At 39.6% G+C, this 26834-nt stretch overlaps 1 protein-coding gene across 2 annotated transcripts in view; it reads right to left on the reverse strand.

Annotated features, from left to right (window-relative positions):
- The window catches only part of prkcaa (protein kinase C, alpha, a), a 142550-nt gene that overhangs the window by 26774 nt on the left and 88942 nt on the right, over positions 1-26834 (reverse strand). Inside the window, exons 6-14 of one of the 2 annotated variants that reach the window (XM_028016885.1) lie at positions 18194-18350; positions 17561-17695; positions 17018-17111; positions 13546-13572; positions 7607-7750; positions 7320-7493; positions 6417-6508; positions 6242-6304; positions 5130-5268 (exon numbers count right to left, since the gene is read on the reverse strand). In XM_028016885.1, the coding sequence (XP_027872686.1) occupies positions 5130-5268; positions 6242-6304; positions 6417-6508; positions 7320-7493; positions 7607-7750; positions 13546-13572; positions 17018-17111; positions 17561-17695; positions 18194-18350 (1025 nt within the window). The remainder of the gene's footprint in view (positions 1-5129; positions 5269-6241; positions 6305-6416; positions 6509-7319; positions 7494-7606; positions 7751-13545; positions 13573-17017; positions 17112-17560; positions 17696-18193; positions 18351-26834) is intronic. The other variant, XM_028016886.1, reaches the window with a different exon arrangement.

Raw genomic sequence — 26834 nt, forward strand, 5'->3', positions numbered from 1 at the left:
CAATATTGATACAGTCTTGGTATTGATATTATTGATATTTTGAGTCGATTAGTGAGATGCAATCAAATACAGCACTATGAAGAAGGTAGACATCTAGTGTTTTGTAACCATGGATAAGATGCTCCACCATCATGTAGCCTACATGTATAAAACAAATAGTTAGTAAAGTCTGGTGTGAACAGATTTGATCAAATCAACAAACACATCAGGAGGGTAGCTCGGTTTCTAAGTTAACTATTTCTATGAGTTAACTAATTTGTCTCTTCCACAGGGACATTAGCTCGACTTGAACAAGCAGAAACCATGAGAAAACAATCTTTGTCACGCCGTTCAATATTCCTTCACTTCGACCTCCGTCGTGGTTCAATACAATTAAACAGAACAAACAACATGTGCTACCACGCTGGCGGACTGCTGTCCTTTCGGAGTATTTCTTTTTCCAATTATCCTGCAAATCATAATGTCACAAGCAATTTGTGTTTCAGACTTCTAAGGGAGAGAGCAGCGTGTTGAAAACTACAAAAAGTTCCAAGAGTCAAAGAGTGCAGCTGAGTTGACGTAGCAATATAATGCAGGTTGTGAAAAAGAAACAAAAAACCCAAAAAAACCCACAAAAAAATAAAATAGAGGACAATCAGAGTTCAGCACAAGACACCAGATCAGTTTGAGGCCACCCTGCAAAGCTTTGTGCTAATGTGACTCCACTGTGACTCGCTGCCCTTGCCACGACACCATCAGTGGACAAAAACAGTTTCAGGCCACTGCGGCCGGCTTTTGTTCTCCAAATCGGCATATTCATTTTTCGGCTCTGATAATAAGCAACCGTTTCTCCTCCCTGGTCTCCAGGAGAGGCCGATGCATTTTCTCCTGCCGCGGCCGATAAGACGGAAACGGTCGTGCACGACTTGCATTTGTCATTCTCGCCCTGCAATCTGTTCCATTTGTGTTACTGCATGGAAGCTCCTGGTCAGCAGAGGTGATTCACTCAGTGTGTGTGTGTGATCGTTTTACAAAGATAAACTGGGCTGAAACTAAATAATGAAATGATTTGATTATATCTAAGATTTCTTGCGTGTTTAAGTTCAGATTTTGTTAACATATGTATGCTTGTGCTTGTTTATGCTTGTGGCTTCGACAGCGTGCATTTCAGTGTGTTGCTGGAGAGAGGTCCATTCATGTGTGTGTGGGTTTGCCGCAGACATCTTTCATCCATTAGGCTTAATACTACATGACAGTTCTGGATCACACTGCTAGCTATTCAAGGCCACTCTCCTCACCACAAACATACAAGCATGCACGCGAGTAGCAACCTACGCTTCTTTAGTTCTTGCTTACAAGGAGCACGGGCTGGAAGAATTGCTTTTCTTTCTGAAGGCTAAAAATAAAACACAAACATTTTGTGTTTGAACGCAACGACACCAGCTGTGGTAGAGGGCGCTCCGTGAGTAGCTGACTCAGTTTCGCTGTTGGGTTCCTTGGGGAACTCTGTGTACTATAAAGCAAATGGCTGTGCATCAGGTCACAGTTGAGTGGCTTTCTTCTAAAAGGATTTCTCTGAACTTGCAGCTGTTTTCTGGTTTCCTTCACTGGTTGTATTAATGAGCAGTCTGGGGGGCTCATGAAAAGAACACGACTTTTATCGAGGCGTTTTCTAATTCAACGAGAGCCGAGTTTACATTCGATATTCCTCCAACAAGGTATTGTTCTTATAACTGGGAGCAGATGATTAGCATTTCAAAAGCTCAAGTGATACCTGAACTACGACCCCAAACCCAACAGGAGAGAGAGAGAAGGAAGAAGTTCAAACCATGTTTTTCTCTCTGGGTGGTTTTAAAACCATATGCTCAAACAGAGATTTAAAGCAGAGTGGCAATAGCAAATGAGGAGGATTAGCAATGTTTGCCAAAGACTGATGGTGTCATGGAGGACATGTTGCTGTTACTGCCCGAACACGAAGCTGTTAGCAGGTCATGACAGTCATGAGACCATCAACCAGCAACAGTCTTCAGTCAGAGATCTCTTTAGATGTGTTAAAAGACTGAATGACTGTCCACAACAACTCTTTCAAGATACTTGGATGATATCATTTTGGGATAAATAAAAGTGTTTTTTTGTATTTGAATTGAATTAAATTAAATATATGAATTTTCTCCAGGTTCCCCAGCTTCTTCAAAAAGCCAAAAAGAATTCAAGGTAGTGAAATGGGTCACGTTTGTTGTCCAATGTGTGGACAGCTGTGTGTCCTGTTTGTCTCTGTAATGGAACAACAACCTGTCCAGGGGACGGATGGAGAAAAGCCAAGGAAACGCCTCATCTTCATTCCATTTTAATGCCTGCTGCCACGTGACTGGCTCATTTGCTATTGAGTTAGTAAATAATAAGGAATTATTTGCCTAATTAAGAGGCCAAAGAGTACATTGAAAGGGTTTCTCTAATTTAAGACATTTTAAGACCATTTTGAATGACATTACAACCTGTCTCATGACAGAAATGTAGAAAAGAAAATAGCATATTTTATATGTTGTGCCAAGTTTTTTTTGTTCAGAATATGTATTGCATGGGTTGGCAACAGGAGTGAGCCGGTGGCAAAGACAAACTTTGTTCAGTCAACTGGAGATAATAGAGAAACAGGGGAAAGCTGGCTAGCTAGCTAAATTTATTAGCAGCTAGTTAGCATAGCCTCAACTGCCTCAAGTCACAGAAGGTAATAAAGATGTCTGCGTGCGACTCAAAACTTTTGCCCGACAGAACGTCCCACGAGAAAAAAGAACCTAGGAGATTAAATAGTCCTGCCACAACAAAATCTAAGACCTGTGATGAAAGTATTTAAGGCCATCTTACATTTTTCCGAGGGAATTTCGGGCCTTAATTTTATTTACGTGAATTTAAGACATTAAATTTAAGATGCGCGGACGCCCTGCTTGAGTTGACATCAATAAAACCAAAACAAGAACCGTATCCTTCCTGAGCAGCCAGAAAGAGTTCAGTCCGTTAGATAGCAGACTGCTGGCTCTACAGAAGGCGATGTCAGCCATTTTCTCCACTGCTGCTTGAAATGACCTAGAATCTTCAGCTTAATCATTAATGCTTGCATATCAGGACATTATGTATTCCCAGATTCAGATAGACTATGACCAGATTTGTGCCATCTCATTCTGGCACCTAGATTGTTGTTTCAGCCCACATCTTAGTGAGCAAGTAAGTGGATACTCATTCCTCCTGATGCCACACACCACAGAGAGAAACAACTAGAGCAGAGGAAAAATGATTTATGTAGGACAGAGACATATCCTCAAACACTCTTTAGGAAAAAAAAAAGAAAATGAAAAGCATACCGAGCCACCAGGAGGCAACTATTGCTCATTTCAACCCTCGTTGCTTTTGAGTCTTCCTTTCATTGTCTGATTACGTCTGTCAGCGTTAGCTCTTTTTCTCGACAGTGTTTTCTTCTTCTGCGTTGCTACCTCCTCTCACTTCCTTTCCCATCTCTTCCCTCTGTGTGTCAGAGTCACTGAGGTGGAAGTTCACGCGAATGGCTATATAGGTCAGTATACGTGCGGTGAAAATCTTCTGCCTGAACATGCGCGTAGTGCGTCTGTGCGCGGCGGGAGCACCGCTGCGTTCTGTCATTCGTACGCCGACATCGAGAGCGCCACGGCAACACAGAAATGTACCTCCTCGCCAACGCAGCTGGGGTCGCGGGAACAGGCGAAGAAATGGAACAAACAAGCAACAAGCAACAAGACATTTATATATCCTGGAATACAAAAGTCACTTTACAGTTGTAGCAATAAAACCAAACAAAAAAAACAAACAGGAAACAATGAAAATCCTAACAAAAAAGAATCATTGATCTCATGTGAAGTATTTGCCGTATTTTCCGTACTATAAGTCACTTCGGAGGACAAGTTGAACTGGATGCTTTTATCCATCTTCTCCTTCTTTGAAATCCTGTTCCACCAATCACCACTTACTATTACCACAACCAATCAGCTGGCAGACAGGTGCTTATTGATGATTTTGACAAATTGTGATGTTTGTTGCTTTTTTCACATTTGGTGACTGTATGATGTTTTTTTTTTACGATGTAAAGCACTTTGAAATGCCCTGTTGCTAAAAATGTGCTATACAAATAAACTTGACTTGAAAAGCCCAGTTCACTTATTAACATATAAGAGAAAAATCCAGTCCACCGGTTCATCAGAAAATGTTTTGCATGAATCAGTCGTCTAGCAGCGGTTTACCCCTGATTGTGTTCAACTCACTTTCCAAAGTCAGACTGAATGTTTTCAATTTTGAGTGAAAATATGTGCTTTTTTTTTCAGGTTGCTCTGTATTCTGTGCATGCATACAGATACTTCGGTGCAATCTGGAACTTTGTGTGGCTATAAACGCTGCCGTCATTATGGATACCTACGGGCCTTGTGGGATTAGAAATAAAATGAGCATTCTGGAGAGGCAGACTGCTCTAAGTGCCTGCTGTGCTGTCCCGGCTGCTGTGCATTAGCATCAGCCCGGGTAGGAGCATCGCAGCTGGAAATAACCCCCCGATATGACAGAGAAAGTTTTAGAGAGAATCAATAACCCAGTGTCGCATATATGAGAGGCTAAAAACAAACCCAGGCTTAAGAAAAGTTAGCAAGATTTTATTTTTTTTTCACATTAGCGGAATATCGCCAAAGTTTTGCACAAATTAGCCCATTTTTGAAAAAGGCCTTCTTCAAAAGCAAGACATCAAAATGCTAGTATTCTGGTTAAAAGAAGAGAAACATCAACACAAATAACATCAGGTTTTGAGGTAAACACATTTGTCTTGTGATAAATAAAAATATAACAAACTTAAATGCTTACAGGCCAATAAAAGAAACCCAGCAGCGATGAAGAGACCCCGGCTTTCGGGCTTGAGTCGGGTTTGGCTTTGACAGCCGACTCACTCGTCTGTTTGACTCAAACGCTTGAGTCACTTCAGAATGCTGGTGTGTCTGATTTTACATATGTGCCTCCCTGTCCAAAGGCAGTAGCCTTAATCTGGAACACGAGGCTGACAAGACTCAGACGGAGTGACAGACGTGACCTAATGCGTCAAAACGTGCGCGCACACACACACGCGTGCGCGGAGCCCGACTCACCTCTGGAGCGATGTAGTCCGGAGTGCCGCAGAAGGTTCGTGTGAACACGCCCTCTGCCATGTTCTCTTTACACATGCCAAAGTCGGCGATCTTAATGTGTCCCTCTGAGTCCAGCATTACGTTGTCCAACTTCAGATCCCTGAGGTTGGAAGGGATTATTAATGGATCATATAAAGGGTTACAGGGAGTGCTTTTTCTTTTCTTTTTCTTTGTCAGAAGAGAAAGGTTGCATCTTTTTGACATACAGATTCATGTTTTTTTTTGTGTGTTTTGTACTAACTGCAGCAACATTTGTCAATAATGTCTGTTTCAGTTTATGGTAAAGGCATATTGGGAAAAGAGAAAACAATATTAAAGACAAAATAATGTCACACTGTTTCTCATCTTTCTCAAAATGGTCAAATGAAATCCATTTATTGAAACATCAAGTCCTGGCACATCTACTGTATGAAGTGTACATAGAGTGAATTATAAAGATCTGTTTTGTTTTCCATACAGAATGATTGAGGGTGATTATTTAATGCTCTATCAATCGTCTAAGTTCTCCCAGAAGGTAAAATAGTAACAATATAAATCTGATAGCTCTCCTTTTGGAATTCCTTCGAGCATTCAGCATCCTGAGCTGAGTGAATCTTCATTAGCGCAGACAGAGTGACTGCATGACATAGCATGGCGGGAAATAATACCTTATGTTCTCATTGGTGTGGCATTTTAGTAGTAATTCTAGTATTTTATACAGCACACCATGTCTTAAATATGCTGTCTCAGAATTGTGACAAACATTCAGCAGATAATTTTTGTCAACCTGTCCAAAAATTGTGTCTGCACTTTTAGCTAGAGGTTAAACTTTATGTGCTTCCGTATCAGATAGAAGAAAATGTACAGCATCGTGTACTTGTTTTACTGCTACGTGAAAATTTGCACTTCATTTGATGCTTCTCCTGAGTTACATGAGAAGCTGGGTTTAGCATTTGTCTGACCACATTGTTGTTGGATTCAAACCGTTTTTTATTCCATTTTTGTAAGTGTTTCTACCGTGGAGGCCAAAGAGGTCATGAATAAATAATAATTTAAAAAAAAACTCTTAATTGAATTTTACATATTTCACAGACCTGTAAATGACTCCTTGAAGGTGCAGGAAGAATAGTCCCACTGCAATCTCTGCTGCATAGAATCTGAAATAAGAGACATTTGCAGAATTTGCCACTCATGAACAGAACGCTTCCACCAGCAGGACAGACCGTTTAAAATAGTCTGGAATCTCCTGAAAAAGCTAATGTATCTTACACTGCTTGGGGTTCCTTGAACTTGCCCACTTGCTGGATATGGTACATGAGATCTCCACCGTTCACATACTCCATGACGAAATACAGCCGGTCCTACAGTGAGACAGGACAAAACAAGAGTTGGCCAAAGATGAGATAAATTAATTAGAAGCGACACAATAAGTGTCACGTTAAAAGCAGCACTAATCAAGTTCAAGACAGAAAGATGCAGTTCGGTTTTAAAAAGCTGTGAGACGTTCCACACCGCTACGACAAGGTGACCCGGACGGCGCACAACAAACGGCTTTGTGAAAGAAGAAAACACCCCACGCAGCCTTCTGCCAGAAAATGTTCTCTTTATTTTCAACCGCTGGTGTCTTATTGCCTGTGACAAGTTCAGCCTGACCCCAGTGCGCCACACTTTTGATGGTCCCTAAATAAGACAAAACAAACGGAGCCGTTCCACACAGCAACAGAGACATGCCGACAACAAACTGGACTTTCCGCCTGGCTTGGCTTCACTGACCGAGTCATATTTATACCACATCTTCACTGAATCCTCGCACATCGGAAATTCGATTTTCCTCTCTCTGTAACGGGTCACAAAAACTGAACATTCTATTAACATCACTGCTATTATTTTTTGAAACGAAGGAAAAAAACTTGTTAGGTTCAAAGATTTGATGCAAAGGTGCAGTTGTAGAAGTTTGCACATGCATACAAATGCTCCGATTCTTTAGCCTACAAATTGGGGCTTGTTTATTTTTACTGTCTGGTTCTTTTAATTAAACCTGTCATATATACGCACTAAATCCCCCACCCCCCCGACTCATTTATTTAGCTAAAAGCCCCGTTCTGAATTAATTTGACCTGACCTGGGTGGAGGCGTATTGTTCGGATGCGCGTCCAGGGGCGATTTACGTACCACAGTCTGGAAGCACGAGTGGAGCTGCGTGAGGAAGGGCGGCTTGTCCTGCTGGGCCAGGACTCTCTTCTCCACCATCGTACACTCCACATCGTCGTCCTGGATCACCACGTCCTTTTTCAGGATCTTAATGGCGTAAAGCTCTTCTGTGGTCTTCATCTCTGCTAGCATAACCTTTGGAGAAGCAAAAGCGGATAGAATGATTGGCAAACTCTCTGTTACTAGAAAGTCCAAAGATTGTTTTTTTTCCCCCCTCCATTATTTTTGAGTTGAGGCATACTTCTCACCTTTCCAAAGCTGCCTTTTCCCAGCACCGCCAGAAAGCTAAAGTCACTTAGCTTGACCTGGTCCAGGCTGTTGGAAGGGTAGCTGCTGGGGCGGCCGTCGTCTGTCTCTGAGATCATCTTCTTTCCCGGCCCTAACTTGGCTTCCTGCACCCGGGACACAAAACACAAAGTGTCTGACAACTGAACGTTTTCCGAAACGTAACAACTACAGGGTTTGAAGGAGCCACTTCCAGTCATAAATACAACAAAACTTCAAGAATATCACTTATTTTCATTTGTTGTCATGAAAATAAATCTGATATTTGGTTTCTCTGTGTCTGTCCCTTCATCCACACCACAGTTCTGGTATACAAGTTAATATACTGCACTCAGCACAGGCATGGATAATTCCATAATTTGGGGCTTTGAATGATTTCCAAACCATTTATTTTTACAGGGCAGCATGGTTAGACCACATAGAACTGCAATTTGTTGATGGATTCTGCTTAACTTCATGCACCTCATACTGGTTGATGCTAGACTGATCTATCCTTTCCAGTTGTGTTTGAGCTCATTTTCCACCAGTTGTGTCCAAGATTTAACTACCTGAGCCAGACCTGCACATTCAGTTGAAAAGAGATTTGGTCCAGATGTTGAGGAACAACCCAAAAAGGCAAAAGCCTGCCCTGCCACAAACAGAAAACTCCTATAACGCTGGTGTCTCTTGTGTTCAAGAAGACAGTTTTTTTGGTCTTCATGTGGAGGATTTTGTGTGTTTAACGTTGACATTAACATCATCAACCTGCACTGCCTAACAAGAAAGAAATGCCTGATTTATCTCAGCATGTTTAAACTAGACTGAAATTTGCTGCTACAGGCAAATTCCTTCAGGAATTCTTTTTTTTTTTTATCCAATGAGACCAAAATTGGGTATTTTGGCAATAGTGGAACCAAAAACGCTTGGAGGGATAAAAATGAGGTATTCAAATGTAAAAAAATAATATCTGTATCAAGCATAGTGATGGCAGCATTTCACTGCCAGTGGTGCTGGTACATTGTGCTAAGCTGGGTGGAATAAATCTTCCACTTCTAATCAACAAGTGGATAATGGAAACCTGGACACAATAGGGTTTTCCAAAGGGACTGATGATCCCAAATCAATAAAACTGGATTTGAAATGGATAGGCAGGCTAACACCAAGCCTCTAGAACGGCCTTGTGATAGTCCTGACCGCATCGTTCTTGAAAACATATCGACTAAGTTGGGTCCATACCTGAAAACCAACCAATTCAAATCAGGTCTTTCGGTTCCAAGAAGAGTGACTCCACTCAGTCCTGGCTCCCTTGGCTACAAAAAGAGTGTGACTGAGGTCCAACTTGCCAACGGACAAAACTTCATGTATTTATTATCAGTATGTATAATTTTGTCCTTGTGAAGAATTGAGACAATAAATTCCTAATAAAATTGAAGCTGTATAGTGAATAATCATTCCACCCTGGATACAAAAGTACATTAGAAGCATCTTGTTTAGGGTTATTATCAAGATTATTATGGTGTTTCATGTTATAAGGGTATCTGAAAGAGTTAAGCTGTCACTAAATGAATTGGTCAGTCTTAAACGTAAACCTCATGCAATGTTAACTTTTCACACAACTACAAATTAAGGATTGTTAACCATCCATCCATTTTCTTACACCCTTGTCCCTAGTGGGGTTGGGAGGTGCTGGTATCTATCTCCAGCTAACGTTCAGGGCGAGAGGCGGGTTCACCCTGGACAGGTCGCCAGTCTGTCACAGGGCAACACAGAAACAGACAAGACACACAACCATGCACACACTCACACCTAGGGAGAATTTAGAGAGACCAATTAACCCGACAGTCATGTTTTTTGGACTGTGGGAGGAAGCCGGAGTACCCAGAGAGAACCCACACATGCACAGGGAGAACATGCAAACTCCGTGCAGAAAGACCCCGGGCCGGGAATCAAACCCAGGACTTTCTTGCTGCAAGGCAACAGTTCTACCAACTGCACCACTGTGCATGTTAACCATTCATTTAAAATCTTGTGCTAAATTAAGCTTAAATCTGACTAAAGCCCCTGACGTTCACCTGACCTTCTGCAGGAAAGCTTTACTTTGCCAGATCAGATAAGGTGTTTAGGCCACAATGACCAAAAGAAACGTCCTACGGAGAATAAGTGATGCATTCAATCCAGACAAAACAGTGCCAGTAAGTAATCATGATAAATGGAGCATCATCTGCTGTGGTTGTGTTTGCCATCGCTGGTAGATTGCACATAGGACGGGTGCTCTAATGGAGACGAAGTACTGTCCCATTACTGCTTCATCAAAACTAACCATCATCTAGACACCTGAAAGTTAAGACGTCCTAAAAAAACGGATCCAAACTTTAGATGTCCAGCTTCCACTAAGCCAAACATAAGAGCTCTTGTTTTCAAAATATGCATTTACACAGTAAAGCTTAAATAGGGTGTTATTCATTAAAAACAGGTGTGTTTCTAAAACTACAATTAAAAAAAAAGTTAAATCACAAAGATGAAGAGTGCAAAGAGATGAAGATTTACCAAAACAATACATTAAAATCGCAAGAGTGGTTTGTCACCACAATAAGAGAAACATCTCTGTCAGGTTTGAATAAGAAGTAAAGGATGCCACACTGTGGCTGCCACACTACAATGCAGGCCCAGTGCAACCTCAAAACTCGACCTGCAGAAACGGATCATCTGTGCATTTCCTACATGCCTTGTCATGCTCAGTCGCCTAACGAGACAAAATGCTCCAGAAAATTAACTCATTCGGCGATTTGAACTCCAGACAACGAGCAAATACAAAAGAAGACACGTTCCTTTCTGCTTTCATCGCAAAAGCAACACTCAGCATAATCCAGCTTATAATCTCAGCTAATCAGTGCACAGAGAAAATTCATGCTTTAGCCAATCACATGATGACAGATCTATCTAAGAGTCAGGTTGTATCTCTAGCATTTGTAGGAAAGTGACGCGTTTCAAGCAGTCAAGGTTTCCAGCGACATCTTTGAAAAGTGTTGACATAAAATTCATTCTGCTGTGCTTTTCTCTATATTCTATATTCACAGACAGAGGAACGCTTTGGAAGAAAAAAAAAAGAGCGTTACATCATCCAGCGAGGCCAAAACACAAGACTTTATTAAACAAATGTCACCTCTTTATATCTGTACCAAAGTCAGATTTATGTCGTGCCGACACATAAAGGTTTTAGTCTGGTTATTAGTGGCCGCTGTGGTCTGCCTGTGGCGGCAGAAAAACACAAAGCAGAGCGACCGCAGCACATCACGGCAAGCCTGCGAGTGTTTAGACAAAAGCAACAAGCCTGGCCAGGGCAGGTGCTCGGCTGCCTTACTTTCCTCCAGTCAGACGCACCTGGTCAGAGTCTTCCACAACCGCTTGGTCCTGAAACCACAGGGAGAAGGGAGCCCAAGGGACTGACTCACATGTCACACTAGTGAGCAAAGGCAAGCCAAATTCTAAGGCAGGTAGTTAAGGGGATAGAGCAGCGTGTCATGTACATAAAAAAAAGGCAAAACTACTGACTAACGACGATCTTTAAAAAAAAACTAAACAAATGTTAGGCTGGTTGTATGGTTGGTGATAGTCTTGTTAAACGTTTGTTGAGGTGATTTTTCCGTCTTGCTGTAGTGCTGGCCTGTTCATCGAGGTATGAAGTGCACAGCGTCATTCTGTTTAGCATTGAAAAACAGTGTTGTGACTTGGAGGATAAGAACAAGGAGGATGAGAAGGTAAATCTTTATTATTTAGCACATACGGTGAGAAATGTGGTGGAATACATAATAAACTATTTCATGCTGATGATGTGCGTCGTCAGCATGTAAGCCATGTTTACAAAATTGCACAGATAATGTCATAGTAGTCCTTTCAGAGCCTGTTGTTCTTACTTTTATAATGCTTGTTTACTTTTATATATACTTTAACACATTTCACATCTGGAGTAATTATTGTAAAGTCAAACAAACGCCATAGAATGACTGAGTAATTTTTTAAAAGCTGGTTTACTATTTTTCATGTATTCGTACAGCCATTTTATACCTACGTACGGTATTTCATTACTGTATATGAGCTTGTTATTTCTGGTACATTATAAGAGTTAATAAACAAAAACAAAAGGTTACATTTCATGCATGGTTTAATTTTATATTATTTTCTGAGGACTTTATATTGCGCCCTAATTCCACTGACTGCATTTCTGAGCCTATTTCTGATTTTTGATATTTTTAAAGGAGAACACCATCACTAATCAAACTAAAATACCGAATGAAGACCGAAAAGAGAGTCGGTGTGAAACTGAAATTTTCTGTAGAAAAAAACAAAGCCATGCATTCTGCTTTAGGCACTTCAGTCCACTGATGACATCTTGTGATCACATGCGGTATTTCTCTCTAATGCTTTAGAAGCAGCGTTGTACTACAGTAAACCAGTCATGTACAAGGTACAAGGGCCAAAATAAGGACCGAACGTGCTCAGTAAATATATTTCTAATATTTGTACTTATGTAAAATTCACACCAGATGTCGTCAACGACCCAAGTAAAAGAAATTGACTTGGATAAAAAACATTTGCAATGACAGGGAAAATAACATTTTCTTTGATAATGACAAATTCAAGACATTTTCTCCAGGGAGAAATTAATGATATGAATTGCTCAAGAGTGATTTCGATAAATGCTTTTACATAAACCCTTAAAACTTTCTATGCACTCTGATCTTTTTTTCCACATATATTCAATTAGATGCATGTCACATGATTGACTAGCAGCTTTACTTTCTTTCCCTGAAATCGATTAAGAGTTTCTGGCTGTTTGTTTGGGTCCAATATCTTGCCTTATTTAGAAAGTCTGGGTACATTTCTCCATCCGTCTGTCCCTATGACATCTACCAGAACCATATGTTGGAAGAGCAGCCACATCATGATGTTCCCACTTCCAACTTTCACTATTGGTATGGTATTTCGGGGGCGAAATACCATTTTTCAGAACCTATTTTCCTCCGTAGTGTGTGCAATGAAATCTCTAGAGTTTAGCTCCGACCTCGTCTCCCCTGATGCTGCTGACTCGTCTAAATTTTCTGAAGCAAACGTTAAAAAGAAGCTTAAACATAGTTTTCCTTCAGCAGTGGAGTTTTGCACGGTGAGTGTGCGTACCGACAAATTTCAGCTGGTTTCTTGGCGTTTCACACTTTTTTTTTTTTCACACAACCTTTTTCTTCCTGTGTACAATACTGATTCCTAGCACCATTTCCCTTCACTGCACACATTTTATTAACTGATTTGTTTTCATTTCTTGGCTTTTCTAAGCTAAGCTTTTACTGAGGACAATTTAATGTCAAGACTAATATTAGACATATATTCACTGAGAGACATGTTGACATTTGAAATACTAGTTTAACTAAGGCGATAAGGTAATGCTTAAATGTACAACAACGACATTTCTTAAGAAATTTTAAGGACTTTTTTGGGGGTGAGAAACAGTAAAATACATTCATACAGGAGAAGGTGTAAGCATGAAGGACATAAAGTTTAAGACGGACGGGAAACGAAAACATGCAGAACCACAAACTTGTAAAAGTGAAGTGTTGGGACCAACAGGCAGTCGTTTCACAAACAACACAAAGACTCGCCAACAAAAATAAAAATACCCAAAGGGACTTAATACTCAACTAGTTTTTTCTTTTTTAACATTCATAAAATGTCAAAATTTTGCATGTAAGACACATAATGTCGGGAAAACTGAATTCACAGCAGCATGGGGCCACATACAAAATGCACAAGGGCGGGGAATAAATGAAGCAACATGTCACCATAACGAGATGAGACAAAAAAACAAAAAAAAGGGCCATGTGAGCAGATAAAAGGTGGAGGGAGGGCAGGAGAGGAGAGGGGAGAGGGCTACCTTCAGATTACAGTTATTTTGGCAGTCCTGAGAGGAGGGCAAGACGTGAAGAAAGGAAGAGAGAAACTCTTGCATTAAACATGAACACGTGACACAGGATGTACAGTATTCTGTAGGTCTCACCGTGGACACGGGGGGGGAGCAGGAGGCTAAGAGGGGGGGAAACGGAGAAACCACAGAGGGGTTTATGAGGAGGAAAGAGAAGCTGGAGGACAGAGAAGTTCCCCACGACACCAAGAGTTCAATAAGCCAAGTCATCAACACAAGCAGTGAAAAGTGCTTCTGCAGAATATTGACTTTGGGGGTCGGGGAGGTGAATACCAACACATTTAATATTCTTTTTTTTTTTTCTTTTTTTTCTGTGAAAATTGTACAACAAAGCGGAGCAAAAATGTTAGTTCATCTCCAATGATCCTAGTGAAATACACAAAGTGTGTCTCAACATGAGGATACGTGGAAATAGTCAATGTTTATATATACTTTTTGCAAATAGAGTGTAGCACGGTCACTTCTAGCATGGATTGGATAAAAGTTAGTGAACACGTTGTAAAACTACCCCCTGCTTTATTAAATCTACTAGCATACAATCAGTAGTACAAATGAAATGAACAGTTAAACTCTGACAATGAAATAATTCACAACAAAAACATATTTAACAACATGCCACTTTAAAATCTGTAGTGTCCAAACCCCCTCACTGTTACTATTATATTCTTGTCATAAAATGCTACTTCTAAGGCTAACTTGCTGCCAACTCTCATAAAATAATTTTTTAGGTAAGCACAGCTTAATTAAAAATATAAACATAGTAGCAGAAGTTCCTTTGAAAACGGCTTAAAAATGTGATTTAAGAGAGCAGAGATGAAACTATGGAAAGGGCTCAAGCAAAGATTTACCAGTTGATTTGCACTGTGACATTTTGACTAATTAAATCAGACTCAAACTTTTTGGTGGGTAATATTACAATGTCAACAGAAGAATCTGGGCCTTTCAAACAGAAAAGAGAGGAGTTATAGTAAAGACATGTAACGTAACAGAGGAACCTGGACATAGTAGTTCTTCAACAGTCAATGAAAAATCTGCAACAGGCTTGCATTGTTTTAGAAAATATTATCACCAGCAGCGATACTTCACTGAGCCTGCCAGACGCACTGCAAACTGGATGAACGAGGATTCAATTGGGATTTTAGATGCTGTATTCATACACTGAAAAAATCCAACTGAGCAAACTGACAAATTTATCATTATTTAACTTTCACAAACTCCTTCGCAGTCACCAGCTGCGTTTCCATTGACCATAAAATTGCCCAAATTGGAATTACGAAAATAAATTTGCTTAATGGAAACTAGTCAAGTTTTTTGATAGAAAGACGTTGCTCCAGGTTGAAGTAGTCTTTCGGCTGTATCGAAAATCTGTGCATTTCGCGAAACTGCAATGGGAACACTTTGTTTTCGTGTCACATGATCAACAACAGGAAGTTACTACTGGAGGAAAAAGGACAAAGGAGACGACAGGAAGTGGTAGGAAGATGATGGCGCCGTGTTTTTTTAGAGATTTATTGCATGAACAAACTTATTCACAGGTGATTTTAATTGCGTTTCAAATTTAATGTGTCTTTTCTCGACATTAGAACATACTGACAGAGTTTTGGGCACATTAATAGCGGAAACGCAGCTACTGTCTTTGAAGCGTGATTTCCTAGCAGTAAAATACGATCTAATTCATGTGGCAGCTGGGTGTCTTCACTGAAGAAACATACTAAAAGGTGGATGTGCTGACATAAAATAGAGATTTAATTTTTGCAACAAATATGACGGCTGTGGACACAAGAGTATAAACGAGACAATGAGCTGCGTAAGAACATCCACAGCTACAGCTGCCACATGGTGAGTGAGCCAACAGCTGTGGAGCTCGGTGACAATCTGATAACCGTCCTGAACATGATTCTGAGCTCAGGGCAGTTGGATCAATTATGGATGTGTGTGTGTGTGTGTGTAGGGGTGGGCAGGCGCGTGCGTGTGTATCCTTTATTTAACCAGGAACAGCACATTGAGATTAAAACCTCTTTTCCAAGAGAGACCTGGCCGAGAAAGCAGCATAAAACACACGACGAGACGAAATACACAAACCGTTTCACATTTCATGAAAAATACTCTGCAGACATCACACAGCATTGGAGAGGTTACATGAGACACGTAAGCTGATGTCCCTGTCCTTTAAAGCCGACTTGAATCACCCCAAATTTAAGGGGGCGACCACGTTAAATCCCTCTGGATGTTAATCCAGGTGGCAGGAGAAGAAAGTTTAAATGCCATTTTATGCAGTCCAGTTCTAACCCTTCCATCAAAGTTACAGTTACATTTACTTGAGTCACGTTTTGGAAGAAGAAAAAAAAAAACTGTACTTTTATGAGAATTTTTTACTTTTACTTGAATAATTTTACTATGTATCACTACTTTTACCTGAGCGAAGTTTCTGGATTCTCTAGCCACTGAGAGTAACGTCACTGAATGAAGAACAAACGTGTTTTAACCAAAATTTCACCAGACGCACACCTGCAGCTTTTTGTTAAAGGTTCATAAGTTTTACTTTGAAAGAAATTGATGTGGAAAAGTGTTTCTTTTCCCTGACTTTATTATTTTGTAATCATGCAATTGATCTGAATTGTTTTCATCAAAATGACAAAATTTCCACACAACTTTATATCGTGGTCCGTCTGATGATGTAACTTTTAAATATGAAGTCATTGATGTTTTGATCAATCACTTCGTACTCGAGTATCTGCTGTACCAAATCCTCCTATTTGGTCTTACTGGAGTCATTTCTTGGACGGCTACATTTTACTTTTGGTTGAGTAAAAAAGTGCTGAAGTAGCCTTTTGACTTAGTGTGACAAACACTTTTTGTTTCGAAAAAACAAACCCAATTTAAGTTTCAAGTGAGAAATCAATTTGTCAATATTTTGATGAAGCAGAATAAACTGTTTGGCACTGGCTGCTCTACTATTAGAAATGTATTTTTAATGTTAGATAAGTATATACAGCTCTGTAAAAAAAAAAAATTAAGAGAACACTTAAAATGACCAGTTCTCTGATTTTACTTCTTATAGGTCTACGTTTGAGTAAAATTAACATTATTCTTTATTCTATGAACGACTGATAACATGTCTCTGAAATTCCAAGCAAAAATGTAGCATTTACTTGCAGAAAATGAGAAATGATCAAAAATAACAACAAAGATGCAAAGAAAACAAGTTCATATTCGTTTAGAAGCAAAAATACTAAAGGTTTTAATCAAGAAGAGTTCAGAAATCAGTGCAGAGGTCTCTTCGCTTTTTCCAGAACTGTACATGTGCAAAACAAATTCCCATGTCAAAAGACAAAGACATTAGCTGGAAAAATATCAACACGCTAAGTGACATAAAAAAACTAACAGGAAAACAGAGGGGAGACTATTTTAAAGCGATCCTCACCTCAAATTTTTTCCTCAGTTCGTCGTTCCCATCATCCTCCACTGAGATGGGGACGTTGTAGTACTCCCCCTCCTCCTCACACAGCAACTTGAACCTAAAGAACCAGACACACGTAGGAAGAACAAAGAGGAAGGAAACACAAAGAAAAGAATTGAAATATTTGAAAAGGTAAGCAGCTATTTCTCCAATGATCTTAAATTGAGTAAATATGCAAATAATAAAACAGACAAATTGATCTTATATTTACATTCAACTTCGTGCCAATATATGACATAAAATACCCCAATAAAATGTAACTAAGTTTGGGGTTGTAACACAAAACAGTAAGCTAAGGCTACATAACAGGAATAAGTACGAAATATTAGAAGAATGTCTGTGTAGAACAATTAAACTGCTAAGTAGAGCAAAAGTCACTTTCTTCAAATATAATTACAGTTTTTTATTTAATAAATATCGGAGTATTTACTTGGTGAGACGGCTTAAGGTCTCAAACTATTTTTGTTTACGGTTTACAGAAGCGATAATCAAGAATGCCAACATTACCAGCCACAGGCAGGAGACTTCATGAGCTCCGACACGCCAAAGGAAAGGGATCCCATGAAGTCGTTCCTGGTGGTCCGATCCCAGTCCCACACTTCTATAGACAGCCTGCGATCTTTGTCCGAAGGCTTCAGCTTGCTGGAAAGCACATCATAATCATTGTGAAGTAAAAAAGAAAAAGAAAAGAAAAAACGGGGTACCAAGGTTTCCCCTAGAAAACTCGCTGAGCCCGGCAGTCGGCGCTCGGCAGTCATTCATCCAGCGGCCCGTCGTGTTTTTGAGTTAAAAAATGTTTAAAGTTGACAGGAAATTTGAAAATATCACTTGATAATTATGCGTTGTTGGAAGATCAATATCTGAACACCAACTATAAAGTCTTAGAAAATGCAAACATTTTAAAAGAAACTTAAATAAATAAGTAACGTTAAGCCTGTTGGGGCACAAGTAAAGCCTGGTGGCCCGCCAGGCTTATAATACACCGAGGGGAAACCCTGGGTACAAACTACAACTTCCTGATAACTAATTCCCTCTGAACTCCATGATTACTTTAGGCAATGACAAGTGAAATTTCAGACACTGTCTCGTAGCTCCATGAAGGACAGAACAGAGAGAAGACGGTAAATAAACGGTGCTCACAAAACTATGGTCTCGTCCCATTTGGGGTTGAGGTTGGAGTATATTCTTTTGGTCTTCTGCTTGGTCTCGTTTTTAGGATCCGGTATGAGCTTGAGTTTGACGTACGGATCGGAGAGGCCGTTGGGATCCATGGGAATGAGGTTTTTGCCTTCAACAACTGAAAGAGACAAAGAATGAGGAGTAACGTTTAACCTGGCTGCTAAAACCAAGACGAGACAGCATACAGTGGATACGCAAATATCAAAATTTACAACACCACTAATATTTTGTCAGATGTATTTTTTTTGTGTGACATCCACTGGAAAAAAAAGAGAGAGAAAAAATAAATGAATACATTTTGACTTCAATCTTCTGAGATCAAAAGTCAGCAATCTGTGCAGTTTTGAAGTTGCATAATTATTTCATCCTAGAAAATAGTCCTTCAAAGTCTAGAATGAAAATAGCATTCAAGTGAAGTGTATGTAAACTTCTGACCAGAAGGCTGTAATCTGAGCGAGTTGATCATAAGTAAGCATGCTGATAAAAAGAAGGGCTCATTATATTTGCACTTCCTCTCTTATCCACACGGACGTCCTGTTTAATGTTTAGCTAGAGTCCACAGGCTGGTCATGTTGGGAAAATGAAAAAACTGAATTTTAATCAACAGGTGAACATCTGCAAAATTAAATCGATGGATTCTCGATCAAATGACAAGTTGCAGCCTATGAGGATTATTCCTGCTTCTGAGCCATAAAAGGACCAAACGCAGGGAGGCATTGTGGGAACAGTGAGTCAGACATGCAAGCTGTGTCATGCTTAAGTAGGCGAAGGCTCCCGTCTTGTCCTCCCATATGTAGTTATTAAGTAAACAAGGGCACACTGGGGACATTAGCACTCCATTAGCGCTGAGATTTGGAGCAATGCCAGACATGCACTACACTACAGCACACACAGGCATCTGCATACAGTCAGGTATATGTATACACACACACACACACTCTGTGTTTATCGACACACATTGGACTGAAATTCCCTGCAGAAGCAACATGAATGCATGGCTGCGTGGTTGAACCGTGAGCCCCTGAGACTTCCTGTCCTGTTACTGAGACATAAAGGGACCGACATTACATACATATAATACTTGGTATTATATTACATACTAAGTATTTTTGGTCTGGTTCCTGGTGCAAATACCTTAGCACACTTGAAATAAGACAAAACTAACAAGTCCTAATCAGAGTTTTCCAGACAATAGTGGAACAGACAAAAATGCAAAAGTTACTTTTTGTGTTTAAGTTTTTTTGTTGTTGTTTTTTTTTGGAGACTGTTGTAACCATTAAGCAATCTCCTCTTCAGTTCAACCTTGTAAGTGGAGATATATAGTTGATGTTACCATTACAACATGACTTGCAATTAAGTGAGTAAGTATTGGCAAAGGTCAATGCAATTTTCACAGGTGAAGGTGGGTGGTTGTCAGCAGCTGCTGAAGGTAACTGAAAACGTAACTGGTAATCTAACATAGCTACTTTCCAAATCAAGTAATCAGTAACCTAACTAAGTTACTTTTTCAAGGAGCAACCAGTAATCCGATTAAAGTTACTTTTTCAATGTAACTATGGCAACACTGATTGTGAAAAAAATGATATGAGACGGATAATATGCAAACAAAATTCAACTCTTCCATCTTTTCCAAGTGCTCCCAGTAACAGCCAATCAGAGCCAGGAGGAGGGTCTTAGCGCTGTCAATCCTGACAGCGTTTACTCTGCTCTACACATAACATGTTTGAATGATTTCTGATGTAAGTTGATATCTTCAGTAGCTCTTACTCCATACGTATTACAAGTTATTTTTTGCATACTTCAGATTCCAGCTGCAAATATGCAAAAGTCCCCGCCCCCGTATGATATTTAGAAATAAAATGGACATTGTTCAGATGGATGTTATGAGGAACTGAGAGAGAAATTAAAACAAGCATATTTTGGCTATGAACACAGTTCAGATTTAAGGGCCAAAATAGTGTCTACATGGCCGAGACAAAGCGCAGTAATCAATATAAAAGATTTCAATGATTGCATTGAAATCATTTTTAGTTGTGTGAAAGACAATGAAGTGATGCTGAAAACCTTTTGATGGCTCTACAGCAGGGGTGTCAAACTCTAGTCCACGAATTTCCTGTCCTGCAGTTTTTAGATGTGCCACAGGTACAAACCACTGGAATGAAAAGGCTTAATTACCTCCTTCCTGTGTAGATCAGTTCTCCAGAGCCTTAATGACCTAATTATTCTGTTCAGGTGGTGCAGCAGAGGCACATCTAAAAGTTGCAGGACAGCGGCCCTCGAGGACTGGAGTTTGAGACCCCTGCTCTACAGACTGAATATATAAATTATCTGCCAAATTTTAACTGTCTTGCAACATCTTGGGGTTTACTTGCTCACAGGAAACACAATTGGTGGTTATTGTGTTTCCACTTGTCACCAGTAGGGGAAATCCCAGACTGTCTAATTCAGCTCAGACGGCACCATGCATTGACTTTCTGGGACAAATCAAACAAAGTCGATGTGAGCATGGAAGAAACGCTCTTTTCAACCCATCGTGCCTCACAGGGGAAACTGAGCGTTTGTGCCCTTTTCAAGCCGCTGACCCTCTCTCTTTAACCAATTAGTCAAAAATGACAACAAAAAAACCAAAAAGCTTTTAGGTTTGCCATAACTGCTGACACTGCGAAAGAAATCCAATCTGCTCTCTATGAGATCTATAACTCCACTTGCGCATTTTTCTTCCACTGTTATTTTATCCTTTGCGAAGACGTCGTTCCCACTGAAACGAACAGGGCGCTCAAGTTCACGCTCGAAAAATGATGTCAAAAATGAAAATGCGCGTCAGCTGCTGTTCTGAGACACAAGGTGAAGCGAAACAGACAAAAAGAAGGACTGGCAAGCACTGGAGAGATGAAAGGTGGGTTCATGTGTTGAAGGCAGAGGAGAAAAGCTGAGAGGAGGGAGCTGAGGCAGGAAAACACAGTGGGAATACCAACAACACGACTTCTGGGAGTCTGGCACCTGAAGTCCCTCAGCAACAAAGTTCAGCTGTTGCCCTGAACTCCGTGGGGACACTGTGGACAGGAACGTCGCCTTTATGTGTATTTATCTGTTAGTGTGACAGAGGGAGGGAGGGAAAAAAAAGCAACGTCTGGCCCACTGTGTCCCACTGCGCTCCCCGGATCATTTCTCAAATGACACATCTTCTCAAAGTTAAAACGCGTGAAAATGAATCTCTGAAGCTTTTGGGAAAGTTCTAGCAAGCTCCGATAATAAAATCGTCCCCGCGGTCCGATGTATTCTTGCAAAAGGCTTTATTTACGCAGTGGAAACGCTTGTGCAGAGGCAGAATAATGTCTCGTTCTCGGACGACGCTGCCCCGTAAACGTCAGCAAACAATAGAATTCAAAAGTGGACACATCCGTGGAAAAATACCAGGTTTTTAAAGACCATAATAAATTATTTTAAGCTATCTTCAAAGTGACATTCATCATGTAAAGTTCAAATGGAAAAAGAAAGCAGTCTGCTCTGAGAAAAATAAACAATTAGGCTTGTCATGATACATTTTGTTGGACGTGAAATTGTCACAAAAATTGTTGCTATAAAGGACAATATTGTTGTTTTGAGGCCATTTTCAAGTTATAAAATGTTAATCACATAATAATGCAAGTTTGCCCTCTCAAAGACTAATAAACTTAAATTTTTTAAAGAACATTTAATCTTTAACAGAAGATTAAAAAAAAGAAAGAAATACAGCAATAAATACAGTAAATAAAAACCACACACAACCAGAACCTTAAATGAAATGAATTATTAAGTCTTTGTAAACAAAATTTAAAACATATCAATCATCTGAATGGAAATCATCAAGCTCTTTTTTATTCCATCATGTTACTAATTGATGAACTGGTTTATTGTGGCAGGCTTTTAAATGATGCTGAAATAACTGGGACACATAAACGTGCACGGCTTTGTACTATTAACTTCTTAAAACACATTTAAAACACATTTCGATTCAATTTCAACATCGGGTCTATTAGGGGGCAAATATTTTCCAAACCTGTCAGAATTTGAGAAACAACCAGACCGCTCGTCAGGCGATCACTCAGATTTAGTTCTGGACTTTAGTGTTTTTGTTGAATGAAGCCATCGAGTCGGAGTGACACTGAAGAATTTACTCTGTTCTCACCTTTTGCTAAGTAGAAGAAACTTGGAGGTATAAGAATCAAAATTTACTAATATTTAGAACTTCATATTTTCATTTTACTTTGACAAAAAAAAAACAACCTGAATTTCTACCTTAACAAATTTACCCCAGATCAGGGTGACGCCATCTCCATGCTTCCCTGTGAGTTCGGTGTTTGGTGTCGTTTTTGTGTCAAAAATACATTTTGGAATTGTGACCAAAGTTCAACCACAACACATCCTACCAGAAGGGTTTGAGAGATTTTAGCCAGGCACAGTTCTGTTTAGTAACTCTACTTCTTCTACCAGACACGTAGAGATTTTTGTCACACAGAGAAAAAAAAACTGTCAACAAATTCAGCTCTCATTTATCTATAAGATGCATTCACTTGGACTGAAAAAGAAGCTACTGTCCTTCCTTCATCTGACTACAAGCAGATGAGTAACAATGCATAGAAAGCATGCAGTAAATGATAACTGCTCATTTTTACTGCTTGTGTGCTACTAATAATATCTTCTCGGCGTTGCCGACCCGCTGAAGCCTCCCGGTCGTGCAGCCAAAAACGCGCCGACTGCAGAAGCTAAAAAGTTACGAGCTGGAAAGATTCCGGCTCCACTTCCATCTCAAGTGCCATCGGCTGCGTCATTGCAACTCTGACTCATTGGAGAAAAATCTAATAACTGAATTTCTAAGTGAATTTTTCTCTTGGCCAAAGAGACTGCTGGATTCTGTGCAAACTGAATCAGACACTACAAAGAAATGGAAATTACTGCGAAGCAAGGCTGCCGAGTTAGCGCAGGCATGCAGAACGCTGGACGGCGATCATCATTTGGAAACCGGCAGACTCCGCTCAAACAAGCTTTGATGCAATCAGAAAAAAAATAAAATTATTTGGACAGAGACGGTAACTCTACACCTAAATTTCAGTCTTTATTTTATTAGGGTTGCCGTATTATAGCTGATTTACCAATTTGACTGTAAGGACTGATGTACACTAGATATTGTATTTCCTAGAATCTGAGGCAGAAGTTGTTTTCTTCACAAAAAGAAATAAGTTTATCTTTTTTTGTATGACTGAAAACTAGGATACTCAAGTACTGAGTAACTGATCAAAACATCAATCGGAATATAAAATTTAAGTAGCTTAGAGAACAAAATGAAAATAATTTACATGAATATCATAACTACAAAATAACAAAATCAGGCAAAATAAAACTTTTTACAAATCAATTTCTTTACATGGAAATCTTATGATCAGTCAACAAAAACAAAATTTTACTCAAGTAAGAGTAGCGATACTTTATAATAAAGTTATTCTAGTAAAAGTAAAAACTACAATGCAGTAAAAATACTCCTAAGAGCATCTTTTCCCCAAAACGTTACTCAAGTCAATGTAACTCTGTCCATAATGGATTAAGAAATCTCAGCATCTCCCTTAAGCATCTACATGCACTACTTAACATGCTAACCATGTGTTTTCTGGTCTAGTACACTTGAAAAAAGACTAAACTAACATGTCAAAATGAAATAAGACTTTATTTTAAGTCATTAATTCCTTAATAATGATGAAAAGGAGGTAGTTCCATTAGCAGATTATTTCACTTATAGCAAAACATTTTTCCCATGTTATAAGTGAAATAATCTGCCAGCAGCTCTTTTTCACCGATATTAAGGAGTTACTTACTTAAAACAAGCTCCTTTATCTTGCTGAAAAGTTATTTGTAAGTTAGTAAGATATTTGCACTAAAAACCACACTGAAAATAAGATTTTGTGTTTTTGCAGTGCAATGCGGTAACGCCTACTGCTCTCTCTCACAAATGGAAAAAAAACTGCCTGCAGACTTCTACGGGTTTGAACTGTAACATCTGGGTCCTTAATCCAACTCTATACACTGGACTAGATAAATTATTTAAAATAAGGTGGTTTATAAATTCATTGTTTTTTTCCCCCTGCAAAACTGTGCAAATCAACAAGAGAGCAAAATGTATTTGTGTATTTATTAGCAGTTTCTCTCACAAAACCCAAAAGGAGCAAGCGGCTCCCGCAGGTTTCTGTGCATGTCCTCATATATTCCCCCAGTGTGAAGAATAAATGAGAAACTAAGGGGGGGAAAATGCCCTCTTCCAAATGAATATCCCTCCCTGGGATATTGGCTCTGAATAAATGAACAATAGTGTTGCTGAAACAAATACGAGGGTGGCTTTCTCAGCTCCACCAAACAGAGGACAGATCAGTGTAGCAGTACAATATAAACAGCGGGAAACAAGCTGAGTCATGTCTATCCTCTAGCAAAAAAAAAACAAACATTTTGTCTTGCTGAGTTTCTCCCCAATTCCATTTCTTTCCACCCCAAACAACAGCAAACTCTTACAACTTATGTCCTTTTTGGATTCTGTAAACTAATTTCTCTCTTTTTTTTTTTTTTCTGGGTGAGTCATTATTTAATTTAGCTATTTGAGTGTCTGTAGCCAAAAAGTCTGATTGTCTGGCCTGGAGTTCATGTATGGGGTTTTAAGACCAGCTGCTTCCCCTGGCATCCATGTCACTTCCTGCTAGACATTTTGGCTCTGGCCAGCTGATGACTTGGAGGCCGTCACTGAATGTGTGTTTTCTGGTTTCACGTCCTCTTCGTTTTGTTTCACGGTGTCAAAAGTCCCCACATTTCATATCTGTCTTCAAGTCAGGAAAATGTTCATACAAAATACGGATTCCGGGGAAACTCGAGCAAAAATAATTAATAAGCAGGAGGAAATGTTTTTGAAGTAATTGCTTGCACTTGCTTGCCAGTTTGTTTCAATAAAATTACTTCAGAAATACGACTTTGTACATAAAATAACATTAGCCACTAACCACCTTAATCAAAAAGAAACTATTTTCAGAATTAATTTTTCTATTAACTCTCATTTGAACCAATTTCAGTTCAGTCAAACAGGATACAAACTGCTATTTGAAGCAAATTAAATTTTCATTGGTTTTTGAAAGAGGTTTTTTTTTTTGGCTCAGCTGACCTATTAATCTTTTAATTTAATGAGAGGGGATTTGGTTTTGAGTGAAATGTTTCCCTGTTTTGTTAAACCCTAGTTTAACCAAGTTAAACCCAGGGATTTTATTTTCTTTAGAGTATAGGAGTAAATAGCAATGTATGGGACACTTCTCAGATTTTGGGGATTAAAAAAAATTAATTATGCTCTGCGACATGTCAGGCAATCATAAAAGTCCAACGAGTTACAATGAGGTTCGTGGTTGCAGTGTGACAACAAGTGAAAAGTTCAAGTGGTTTGAAGACTGTTTGCAAGACACTGTGTCACTTTTATTCTGTAAGATCAGTTGTCTTGTTTGGTAGACACCCACTAAAACGTTCTGCCATTATTTATTGTCCATTATGAGCCTTTTCAACCCCAGGATTTTTGACAACTATATCAGGGATTCTTCAGGTTTCACCAACTCAAATTCAAAACCTTACTAAGACCATTATGGATTCAATTTAAGACTCCAACAGAAATGTACAAAAGATGATCAACTGGCCATAAATCTGAACTTAGTGATGATGGATGTAAAAAAGCTAGCTAGCTAGCTACTAAAGGTGTAGCTAATTAGCGTTAGCCTCGACCGCCTCGAGTCACAGAATGAATAAAGATGTGTGCAGGTGACTCAAACTTTAGCCTGACAGAAAAATCCTGAGAAAAAAATGTAATAGTTCTGCTATAACAAAATTTAAGACCTGTGTAGGGCTGAAACGATTCCTTGAATGATTCGAGAACTTCGATTATTAAAATTCCTCGAGGAAAATTTATCTGCCTCGAAGCTTCGTTAAATTATGTTTTATGATGTAGCGCACCGTGTTCCACCCGGATCATCATTTATGGTGGGCAGCGCTCTTTAAGGCTTTAATGTCAGATACAGTACATGGATTTGAGACTTTCTAAGGGTGTACGGACTCCCTGTTTATACGGACTGAGGCGGGTACACCCTAACAAACGGATTACACTTGTGTTGTAAAAACTGTCCATGATGTAAAGTTTCCTCTCTCCCTGTCATCCGCTACACCTTCTTGCCGCTCTGCATCTTCATGTAACACAATTCTGTTGGCAGGCTTGTCTGCAAGACATCCACAGCAGCTAATGAAATCTGAAGTGCAATCTGGCCTGAGTGGGCCGCAGCCTGGGACAGCAGTTCTACACACAAACACCTACCCACAGACACAAGACCAATGAACACGAACGGGACAGCATGCATGAGCTCACATCAGGAATACGACTCGCCGTAGATCCTCGGTAATCAGTCGGTTTTGCACAAAGCAAACATGGAGCAGGTGATAATAGTGGTTCCCCTCCCGCCGCCTAAGCAACGCACACATGCTTTTCACACTTCTATGGTCACACACACGCAGGTGTGAAATCAGCATGGAAGTTTTGGAAATGGACTATACACAGCGG

The sequence above is a fragment of the Xiphophorus couchianus genome, chromosome 5 (genome assembly GCF_001444195.1).
Source record: "Xiphophorus couchianus chromosome 5, X_couchianus-1.0, whole genome shotgun sequence".
Classification (NCBI taxonomy): domain Eukaryota; kingdom Metazoa; phylum Chordata; class Actinopteri; order Cyprinodontiformes; family Poeciliidae; genus Xiphophorus; species Xiphophorus couchianus.